We start from the raw sequence: 11,082 nt of genomic DNA on the forward strand, positions 1-11,082 counted from the left end.
GGCACTACACATTAAGAAGTTGACACCAGCAATCAACAGCCAATTAATACACAACTATATTCTACCCACTTCAAGACTCCGCACCAATATAGAAGCATCAAGAAATTTTGGCCAATAGGCCCTTTGCAGTTACTTCCATTCTTCCCTTTAACTTACAAAATATTACACCCATTGTTTCGTGTTCTGTCTTGTGTTGAAAGTTTGTTTTCACCTCATCCAAAACTGTTGTAACATATCACCTCACCCAAATGCAGGTATAAAATCAAAGCTGTTTAAACTCTGTTTAGTGTTTGCAAGTTATAGTTGTGTGTGTGTAAACTAAAGTCTTTGAAAATGTAATAAGTTATTACGAAACGCGTTCAAGTGTCGCGTCAGACTAGAAATAAAAATGAATTTTGGAGAATTGATTTTTCGATTACCATCAACAGTGAAAAGAAATATAAGAAAGATTGAGAAAATTCGTGTTAGAATTATTAATCTTACTTTTTCGGTCATAATTAATAATATATGTCTACAGGAAAGACTGTTACTAAAATATATATATATATATATATATATATATATATATATATATATATATATATATATATATATATATATATATATATATATTATATATATATATATATATATATATATATATAATATATATATATATATATATATATATAATATATATATATATATATATATATATATATATATATTTATATATATATATATATATATATATATATATATATATATATATATATATATATATATATATATATATATATATATATATTAAATATGACCGAAAAAGTGTGAATAATAATTCTAACGCGAATTTTCTCAATATTTCTTACGTTTCTTTTCACTGTCGATGGTAATTGAAAAATCAATTCTCCAAAATTCATTTTTATTTCAAGTCTGACGCGACACTTGAACACGTTTCGTAATAACTTATTACATTTTCAAAGACTTTATTTTACACACACACAACTATAACCTGCAAACACTAAACAGAGTCCTACAATGCTATAATATAAACAGCTTTCATTTTATATACCTGCATTTGGGTGAGGTGATATGTTACAACAGTTTTGGATGAGGTAAAAACACAAAACAGAACACGAAACAATGGGTATAATATTGGGAAAGTTTAAAGGGAAGAATGGAAGTAACTGCAAAGGACCTATTGGCCAATATTTCTTGATGCTTCTATATTGGAGCGGAGTCTTGAAGTAGGTAGAATATAGTTGTGCATTAATTGGCTGTTGATTACTGGTGTTGACTTCTTGATGTGTAGTGCCTCGCAGATATCAAGCCGCCTGCTATCGCTGTATCTATTGATGATTTCTGTGTTTTTTGTTAAGACTTCTCTAGTGATGGTCTGGTTGTGAGAAGAGATTATATGTTCCTTAATGGAGCCCTGTTGCTTACGCATCGTTAATCGCCTGGAAAGAGATGTTGTTGTCTTGCCTATATACTGAGTTCTTTGAGGCTTACAGTCCCCAAGTGGACATTTGAGATGGGGTCGCCATGGGTTCTCCCCTAGGTGTCATGTTTGCGAGCTTCTACATGGGAACCATCGAACAAAAGGTCTTTGTCGACATGAACTTCAAACCGGCCATATACTGCAGGTATGTTGACGACATTTTTACACAAGTACCTGATGTTAGATATCTGCAGGAGCTGAAGGAGGCATTTGAGCGGAATTATGTGTTGCGTTTCACTTACAAGATGGAGAAGGATGGGAAGCTGCCCTTTCTAGATGTAACAGTCATGGAAAGGAGCGGAGATTTCCACACTGCAGTCTACACTAAGGAAACAAACATCGGAATGTGCCTCAATGCCAACAGTAACTGCCTAGACAGGTACAAGAGGAGTATTGTTAACGCTTATGTCGACCGTGCTCTCAGCCACAGCTCAGGATGGAAGCAAGTCGATGAAGAACTCTGTAGGGTAAGGGAGGTCCTAGTCAACAACGGCTTCTCCAATGGTTTCGTTGAAGACATCATAAGAAGGAAGGTGAAAAGCAATGCAACCTCTGAAGAGACAACTAACACATCACCTGTACCCCCAATTAGACTAACACAACACCTGTACCCCCTTTGCAGTTACTTCCATTCTATACCCATTGCACCGTGTTCCATCTTGTGTTGAAAGTATGGTCTGTGTTGTGTTGAAAGTTTTGTTCACCTCATCCAAAACTGTTGTAACATATCACCTCACCCAAATGCGAGTATATAAGACGAAAGCTGTTTAAATGATAGCATAGTAAAACTCTCTTTAGTGTTTGCAGGTTATAGTTGTGTGTGTGTAAACTAAAGTCTTTGAAAATGTAATAAGTTATTACGAAACGCGTTCAAGTGTCGCATCAGACTGGAAATAAATCTGAATTTTGGAGAATTCATTTTTCAATTACCATCGACAGTAAAAAGAAACATAAGAAATATTTAGAAAATTCGTGTTAAAATTATTAATCTTACTTTTTCGGTCATATTTAATAACATATGTTTACATGAAAGACTGCTACCAATATATATATATATATATATATATATATATATATATATATATATATATATATATATATATATATATATATATAAATATATATATATATATATATATATATATATATATATATATATATATTTATATATATATATATATATGTATATATATATGTATATATATATATATTTATATATATATATGTATATATATATGTATATATATATGTATATATATATGTATATATATGTATATATATAAAAGAAGAAAAAAGATATAGAGTGCAGGTATGCTAGCGCTGCTCCTAGGCACCTGACCAGAGGTCCCACATTAGCACACAATTCATTTATATATAGACAATCGACAAGTGCTGAGTGGACTGGGCCTGACGGCTGAGTGGACAGCGCTCGACATTCGTAGTTCTACGGTTCCGGGTTTGATCTCCGGCGGAGACCGAAACAAATGGGCAGAGTTTTTTACAACCTGATGCGCCTGTTCACCTAGCAGTAAATAGTTACCTGGGAGAGAGACAGCTGCTATGGGCTGCTTCCTGAGGATGTGTAACAAAATGGAGGTTTGGTCGAGGACTGGGCCGCGTGGACGCTAAGCCCCGAAATCATCTCAAAATAACCTCAAGAAGATAGCGAGGCACTGGTTCGTTGCCTCTCACGTGATGACCAACAATAATTATCAGTAGCCTAGTCTCAAGAATCAATTCTCTTCAGTATAATATTATTTCAAATATAGTAACTAATAAACAATATATTAAATCATTCACCACGTACTTAGTTTAGGGGTAATAACCCTTACGATATAACCGGTGCTCTGGAAGAATCATTTAGTGACTCATTCATTATCATTAATATGAAGTCAAAATAATAACATATGAAACCGTCACAACCATCTTGGTCATTGTACATACCGGGAGCTCCAGTCAACTTTCTTCTAGTCGACTCAATCCTCCATCTGCGGAGCTGAGTATAAATATTTATTTTGCATGCCCATAATAGTCACGAGCGCTGTCGGGTATTGGGGTTAAAAAGTCAGACAACTTGCCAGTACTTTTATATAGTCTGAGGTCGAGTTGTTATAGTACTGGACACGCCAAGGGGCAGGGAGGTCAAGGCTCACTGGGTTCAAATCCTTCAGGGGTCAAGAGTTTTTCATTTTCAACAAGTCTTTCTTATAGATAATTGTTATTCAGTAAGACTGAAACGGTTAAATAAATATAAAATACCTATGATTATGATACAAATATTTATAATTTATGTACAGTAAAAAAAAACTTAGTTTTAGTAACATTATAAATTTAATAGATTATATAATATATGCAATTTTTGTAAATTACATAAATTTTCATTCGCTAAATTGCATTTTTTTCACAGGATAATGTACACGGAAATAAAAATATACAAGATCAAGAGGAGAGGAATCCAGACCTACGTGGCTTGGCTGGCAAGGATGCGGACACTGTTGTCAGTGTTGGAAAGAGTGACCACGTTAGAGCTCAAGAAGGAACTGGCCGCGTCAAGATTCAGAAAGGGGCTGGCCGCGCCCGGGATAAAAGAGGAGCAGATCGCTTCAAGACTCTGAAAAAAGTTGGCCGTGACAAGACTCTGAAAAAAGTTGGCCGCGTCAAGACTAAGAAAAGAACTGGCCGTGTCAAGACTCAGAAAGTAACTGGCCGTGTCAAGACTCAGAAAGTAACTGGCCGTGCCAAGACTCAGAAAGTAACTGGCCGTGTCAAGACTAAGAAAGGATCTGGTCGAGTTAAAACTTCGAAAGTAGTTGGCCGCGTTAAGACTCCGAAAGTAGCTGGCAACGTCAAGACTAAGAAAGGAAGTGGCCGCGTCAAGACTAAGAAAGGAACTGGTCGTGTCAAGACTAAGAAAGGAACTGGTCGCGTCAAGACTAAGAAAGGAACTGGTCGCGTCAAAACTAAGAAAGGAACTGGTCGCGTCAAGACTAAGAAAGGAACTGGTCGCGTCAAGACTAAGAAAGGAAGTGGCCGCGTCAAGACTAAGCAAGGAACTGGCCGTGTTAAGACTCAGAAAGTAGATGGCCGCCTCAAGAAAGTAAGAGTTCGCACCGCCAAGAACGACGTCAAGGGACAGAAAGCCATCGATGTGGGAAAACGGAAGAAGAATTCTAGGAAGAACATAAATCAGTTGAAAAACCAGCAACACAAGAATGACAACCATCAGCAGAGAAAAGGAAACAAAGCAAAATCCAAAGGAAATCAAAATAAGTCACCAACAGCCAATGATGTAAAGCATAAAAAAATGGCTAAAAAGATAAAAAACAACAGGCAAAAAGGCAATAGAAATGGAAAAACGAAAACGAAGACGCTAATCCACGCTGCCCTTAAGCATAAGAATGTTCGCACAAAAAACAATAAAACGCGAGGCAAAAAGACTGGAAAGCCGATAATGCAACAGAGAAACAAACTCAAGAAACATAAGAATGTTAAGGAACGAAAAAATAAAACCAAAATCAACAAAGAAAACGATTCCAACAAAGGTCAACAGGAAAAGGGTAAAAAAGGTAACAAAGCAACAGTAAAGTCTGCTGGGAAGAATGCAGAACAGTCCGCTGGTGGCAGAGTTAATCTTCACTCGGGGGAGAACAGTGGTTTAGGTCCCAAGAGAAAGTGCAAGCATCAGAAAAAATGCATCAAGGCCGGTGGAAAGTGCCAGAAGAAAAACACCTGCAAGACCCAAGTTGCCGCTGGCAAGTGCAAAGGAGCGTCTTGCGAGTGTTGCCTCTCATGTAAGTTTAGTTTAGTTCATTTATTATGCACCCCATCCTGTGTGTGGTAGAGGAAAAGGTTACACAGGTGCCTAATGGGCTCACGAACTTGACTCCCTAATATTCCTTTAACTAAGTAATTAACACGACTGATGAGCTGGATATTAAAGCTTGTTAACAATTTTGGTTAGTTTAGATTGATTAGCAAGAGTCTCATAACATGTGTGTGTTGTGCACTTAATACAGTTTTAATTGCCTTTAATATGTGATAAAGGTACGAGGGTTGTGTTTTAAAGGTTGTGCTTTACATTAGCTAAAGTTGCGTTATTGTATAGTCATGAGATAAGCAGGTAACAGTCTTGCCGGCAGAGCAAGCCTATACACCGTGTGTGCACTATATGAAATTGGTAAACTCGAGATACCTAGCCTGGCTTTGGGGTAGATAAGTCTTCTCTGAACAATATTTGAAAATTTATTAAACGTTAGTAATTGAGTTACCTTCATATTTTTGGATTTTTCACATCCAGTTACATAGTGATGGCGGATATGTGATTTGTTCTGTTGACAGTTAACAATTGGGCATATTGACTTCAATAAGTTAAGCAATGAGAAAAGCAGTTGGAGCCATGAGAGTGATTCGAACCTATAACGTAGGTTCTCCCAAGTCCACACATTAACCACTAAACTACAATACGCTCTAAGTATTGTAACCTGAGATAACTGAATCCACAAGGGGTCTTGAGGCCTCGAGCTGATGATCAATGTTTCACACATACCTGCCTGCACTCTTTTGTGGTATAAGAGTTCTCCCCCAACGCACACTTCAAATGCATAAAATAATCACAGTAACGTGAATGAGATTCATCATGTTAATGTAATTTCTTTGTACATAAGTTAAGCAAACTTCCAGAGGTATTTGTAGCAGGGTCTAAGCATAGCAGTAGTAACGTCTAGAGGTCTTCCGACGTTACGAGATGATCCGAAGATTTGTCGCTCTTTCTACATAGCAGTATGAATATAGATGATATAGCTAGTGTACATTTCACTGTTATTCTGGCTTAAAAAAATTACCAGAAGGCAACGTGTTTTTTTGGTTTTGTAATTTCTTAAAAGTATTCACATTTTTGTGGGATAGGCCTTTTTTTTTGGACAATTTCATATTGGCAGAGAATATGTTTTTGTGCAAGAAGGTATTTCTCAGTTGGAAGGGGTGTATTTTTAGTAGTGGGTAATTTCTCATAGTGACGGGCTATATCTTAGCTGCGGAAATGCTTTGCACTCTTCCTGTGTCCTGTCTCCAACAGTGCTTAAGATTCATGATTAATTAAACACTTACAAGTTCACTAACAAGATCTGTACACCCTTACCTCGATCATGACTACTTCATCAGTCTTTATTAAACTGTTTACGAGATCTAAATGTTATTGTTGTTACTGATGACCTCTTAGTGCTTCGGAGCTCGTGATTGTATATTATTATTAAATTTACATCTTAGTGCTTGATGAATCCTGCCCAGTTCTCTTAATCTGTCTTCGCAAGTGGCTCATTTCAAGTTTGTTAAGGGGGGTTTAGCGAAGCGAACTCTCCATACTGGTTCTCTATACTCCAGGACTCATATACTGTACGTGTGTGTGTGTACTCGCCTACATACGCTTACACTATCAAATACGTCTATTCCATCATATATACTTGCCGATCTTAAGTTAATGATCTTACTGACACTCTATGACTAAGTTATGTATTGTATCCATATATATCTCCTCATTATGTAGCTATTCACTTGAACATTGCGTTTATATATATCTGAATTTCCATTTGAATCTTATCTCTGTAACTTGTGTTTGTGTGTCTAGCTTTCCCAGCTGTGGTACATTTGAAAGAATCCAGGTATTGATTGGAATCTTCACGTTATTCTTTCAGATTTAAAAGTAATTATATCTCCTTTAAACAGCTTGCGCAGTGAGCCATAAAAAGAAGTGCCAGAAATACAAGGGCGTGTGTAAGAAGAAGTGCGGGACGAAGGAGCGCCAGATAGCCAAGGGCTGCACCAAGAAGAAGTGTGTCTGCTGTGCCAAGGCTTGCAAGCCCACGGACCACTGTAAGACTAACGGAGGCTTCTGTGTGGACAAGAAGAAGTCCTGTACAGGACGGGTCGACAAGGATGGCTGCAAGGGAACCAAATGTCTCTGTTGTTATCCAGGTAATACCTACATTACTACCTGTATACAATATATTCGAACTTGTCTTTTCATATACATGTATGTTCAAGAGATTTACGTTGTGACTCAACTTGTTGGTGAGTTTGGAATTAATGAAGCTGTAACTGGTTAAACATTCACTGCAGTATTTGCCGGATATTTTTTTCCTTTTTTTTCTTCCAAAATATTCCGAATAGCTGTATGAAACACTTGGGTCTCCAAAGGTTTCGATTTCGAAGAATACACAAGTGACCAGCAGAAAGCTTTCGTAAAACAAACATCATAAGCCTTGTCATAACGCGTACTAACAGTTACATGTGCATGTAATTACATATTACAATATTCAAAATATAATTTTACGAGTTAGTGTATTCAATTCGCAGACGAGAAGCTTAAGGTTCAAGTCCTTGTGGAAAGACCCTCGCTACCAAGCTTCGCCACAAATCACCTTTACAAATCACCTTCGACACCTTTACTCGACACTGTGTGTTTTACGACACCTTCACTCAACACCATCGGTAGTACAAGACACCTTCACTAGACTTATTGTCTATTTCAAACTTGTTTTATTGAAGACAATAACACGTAAACCCACACGTCAAGACAAATCATTTTGTCTTAAAAAATACAAATGGAACATTATTAGAGCATGTGAGATGTATGGAAGGAATGATGGGTAATAACCAATGGAAGAAATTCAGTCTTGTACATAATTCGTGCAAGGAGCGGAACGTCTCACCAAGAGTTAGTTTAGCTCATTTATTATGCACCCCATACCCTTCTTGTGTGCGGAAGTGAAAAGGGTTACTGGGGCACATAATGGGCTCAGGGACTGGACCCCATAATTCATTTAGCTAAGCAAGTTACAATTTTGATGAGCTAGTTACACAATTCAATATAAGTCGTCACATCAACAGTGGGTTCGAGATCGACTACAAGTAGTGTCTAAATTAAGCAACTGACATATGTGGAGAGCTAGTGTCACAACTGATATGTTTGTCCTTCACCCCCCCCCCCCCATCCAGTGGGCAGCGGTGGATAGGTTACAATCACTTAGTTACTACCTACAGTTAGCAAACTGGGGATATTTGGCTAAAATTTCCTGTAGCAGATCATTTTGAAAGAAATATTTATACATCGTTGGAACATGGGTTATAGAATTGTCTCTGAATTCACGTATTTTTTCGCACCCCATCACATAGTGACGGAGGGTGTGCGAATAATTTTGTTGACACAGTTTACATTTGGTCAGGTCTACATCAGCAGATAAGGAGAATTTCCAGAGATACTTGTAACCGAGTCTAAGCCGAGCAGTAGTAATATCTAGATTTCTGCTGATTTTATTGAATGAACCATAGATGTGTGGCTCCTCTTACATGATAGTATGATGATAAATGGAATTACTGGTGTCGATTTCACTTTGCCTCAGATCTACAAAATTTTGTTTAAATTTACTCAATTTCTCAATTTCAATTGAGTATTTACTCAATACTCAATTTCTCCTTTAAAGGCAGATTCTTTGGCTAACTCACCAGCTCTATCATATATTCGGAAGCCAACATGAGATGGAGTCCACATAAAATGGACTCTCTTACCATCATAAATAATTTTGTTTTATTTGTGTCTAGCTTCGGACACTAGCATGTTACAGTTATGTCTTAAAGAGTTGAGAGCAATTATGGATAACAAAGAGTCACTTATAATTAATATATCAAGTTTGGAGACTTTTACACATTTCAGTGCAAGAAGCAAGGCAAATAGTTCGATCTGAAGGATAGAGGACCAGTTGTTTATACGGACGTCCCCACTCAAAATAAAAGCCATCGCCCATTGTCAGGACAACTGCACTTCCACCTGCGCCAGTGGTGCGGTGTACGGAACCATCACTGTATAATGATTTGAGAGAGAGAATGCTCTGTGGACAGAGCATCAATATGGTTTAAGGCGTTAAGCTTTGCCTCAAGACGAGGCTTGGGCTGATCTCTGATTTGCTTCTTGGGTCGAAAGGGAGGGATTAAAGTTGGAAAGGGAGTAATCTCCCACGGTGCAGGAGAGTGTCCGTTGTGGTCTCTCTTGGTACAAATTATAAATATGATACGTTCTGAGTTCAGTTCCAGTTCTAGTTATTCATTTGGAACAATGTTGACCTTCAATAAAGAAATTCTTGAGGGTTTTAGTGCAAGGGTTAAGATGAATTAGCCTAAGAAATCTTTACCAATTTGATAGCTAATTTCAGTAACACGATCAACAACGAACTTAGCGTTGTCGATCGTGTTACTGAAATTAACTGTCTCACCATGAGGCTTTCTTGACTGACGATTTTTCTAGATGATAAATATCTAATATTGTAATATTCTTTAAAATTTTAGTATCGACGACACTCGCGACCTCAAACCCAACCGGAACTCTCCCAGGATCAAACACCACATCATCTGGATCAAACACCACACCCTCTGGATCAAACACCACATCTTCAGGATCAAACACCACATCCTCTGGATCAAACACCACATCTTCAGGATCAAACACCACATCCTCTGGATCAAACACCACATCCTCTGGATCAAACACCACATCCTCTGGATCAAACACCACATCTTCAGGATCAAACACCACATCTTCAGGATCAAACACCACACCCTCTGGATCAAACACCACATCATCTGGATCAAACACCACATCATCTGGATCAAATACCACACCCTCTGGATCAAACACCACATCTTCAGGATCAAACACCACATCCTCTGGATCAAACACCACATCTTCAGGATCAAACACCACATCTTCAGGATCAAACACCACATCTTCAGGATCAAACACCACATCTTCAGGATCAAACACCACACCCTCTGGATCAAACACCACATCATCTGGATCAAACATCACATCATCTGGATCAAGCACCACATCATCTGGATCAAACACCACATCTTCAGGATCAAACACCACATCCTCTGGATCAAACACCACATCTTCAGTATCAAACACCACATCTTCAGGATCAAACACCACATCATCTGGATCAAACACCACATCCTCTGGATCAAACATCACATCATCTGGATCAAACACCACATCTTCAGTATCAAACACCACATCTTCAGGATCAAACACCACATCATCTGGATCAAACACCACATCTTCAGGATCAAACACTGCTTCTTCAATATCAAGTACAATAACAGGATTAAGCTCGACTATTTCGGCATCAAGCACAACCTCAGGATCAAATACAACAACGACAGGATCAAATACAACAACGACAGGATCAAGTACAACAACGACAGGATCAAGTACAACAACGACAGGATCAAGTACAACAACGACAGGATCAAATACAACAACAACAGGATCAAGTACAACAACGACAGGATCAAGTACAACAACAACAGGATCAAGTACAACAACGACAGGATCAAGTACAACAACCACAGGATCAAGTACAACAACGACAGGATCAAATACAATAACCACACAGTCCAGTACGACAACTACTGCAGCAAACTCAACAACAACCATAAATGCAACACTTGCTTCTCTCTATGTACAACTCAACCAACTGCTCTCTAACTTAAATACCACAATTAATACGATTACGCATCTGCGAACCATCCAGGCTCAAATTGCTAAT

The 11,082-nt window shown here is 37.9% G+C and overlaps 2 protein-coding genes across 2 annotated transcripts; one reads left to right on the plus strand and one right to left on the minus strand.

Annotated features, from left to right (window-relative positions):
- Positions 1–1,524: 1,524 nt before the first annotated feature.
- Positions 1,525–7,989, plus strand: LOC138356803 (DNA ligase 1-like). Its single transcript, XM_069313124.1, has 4 exons — positions 1,525–1,584; positions 3,888–5,271; positions 7,202–7,450; positions 7,832–7,989. Exons 1-4 carry the CDS (start codon positions 1,525–1,527, stop codon positions 7,987–7,989), a joined length of 1,851 nt encoding a protein of 616 aa, XP_069169225.1.
- Positions 7,990–9,740: 1,751 nt separating this feature from the next.
- On the minus strand, positions 9,741–10,970 carry LOC138356804 (uncharacterized). The gene has a single exon (XM_069313125.1). It carries the CDS (start codon positions 10,968–10,970, stop codon positions 9,741–9,743), a length of 1,230 nt encoding a protein of 409 aa, XP_069169226.1.
- Positions 10,971–11,082: the final 112 nt, after the last annotated feature.

Source organism: Procambarus clarkii, chromosome 74, assembly GCF_040958095.1.
Source record: "Procambarus clarkii isolate CNS0578487 chromosome 74, FALCON_Pclarkii_2.0, whole genome shotgun sequence".
NCBI classification, from domain to species: Eukaryota; Metazoa; Arthropoda; class Malacostraca; order Decapoda; family Cambaridae; genus Procambarus; species Procambarus clarkii.

What these genes read in the sequence shown, in the direction of transcription:
- LOC138356804 (XM_069313125.1), bottom strand. Translation starts at nt 10,970, where the DNA reads ATGGTTGTTGTTGAGTTTGCTGCAGTAGTTGTCGTACTGGACTGTGTG.
- LOC138356803 (XM_069313124.1), top strand. Translation starts at nt 1,525, where the DNA reads ATGGGTTCTCCCCTAGGTGTCATGTTTGCGAGCTTCTACATGGGAACC. An exon ending in TTGCGAGTGTTGCCTCTCAT is followed by an intron (nt 5,272 to 7,201) that starts GTAAGTTTAGTT and finishes TCCTTTAAACAG; the next exon opens with CTTGCGCAGTGAGCCATAAA. An exon ending in ATGTCTCTGTTGTTATCCAG is followed by an intron (nt 7,451 to 7,831) that starts GTAATACCTACA and finishes TTCAATTCGCAG; the next exon opens with ACGAGAAGCTTAAGGTTCAA.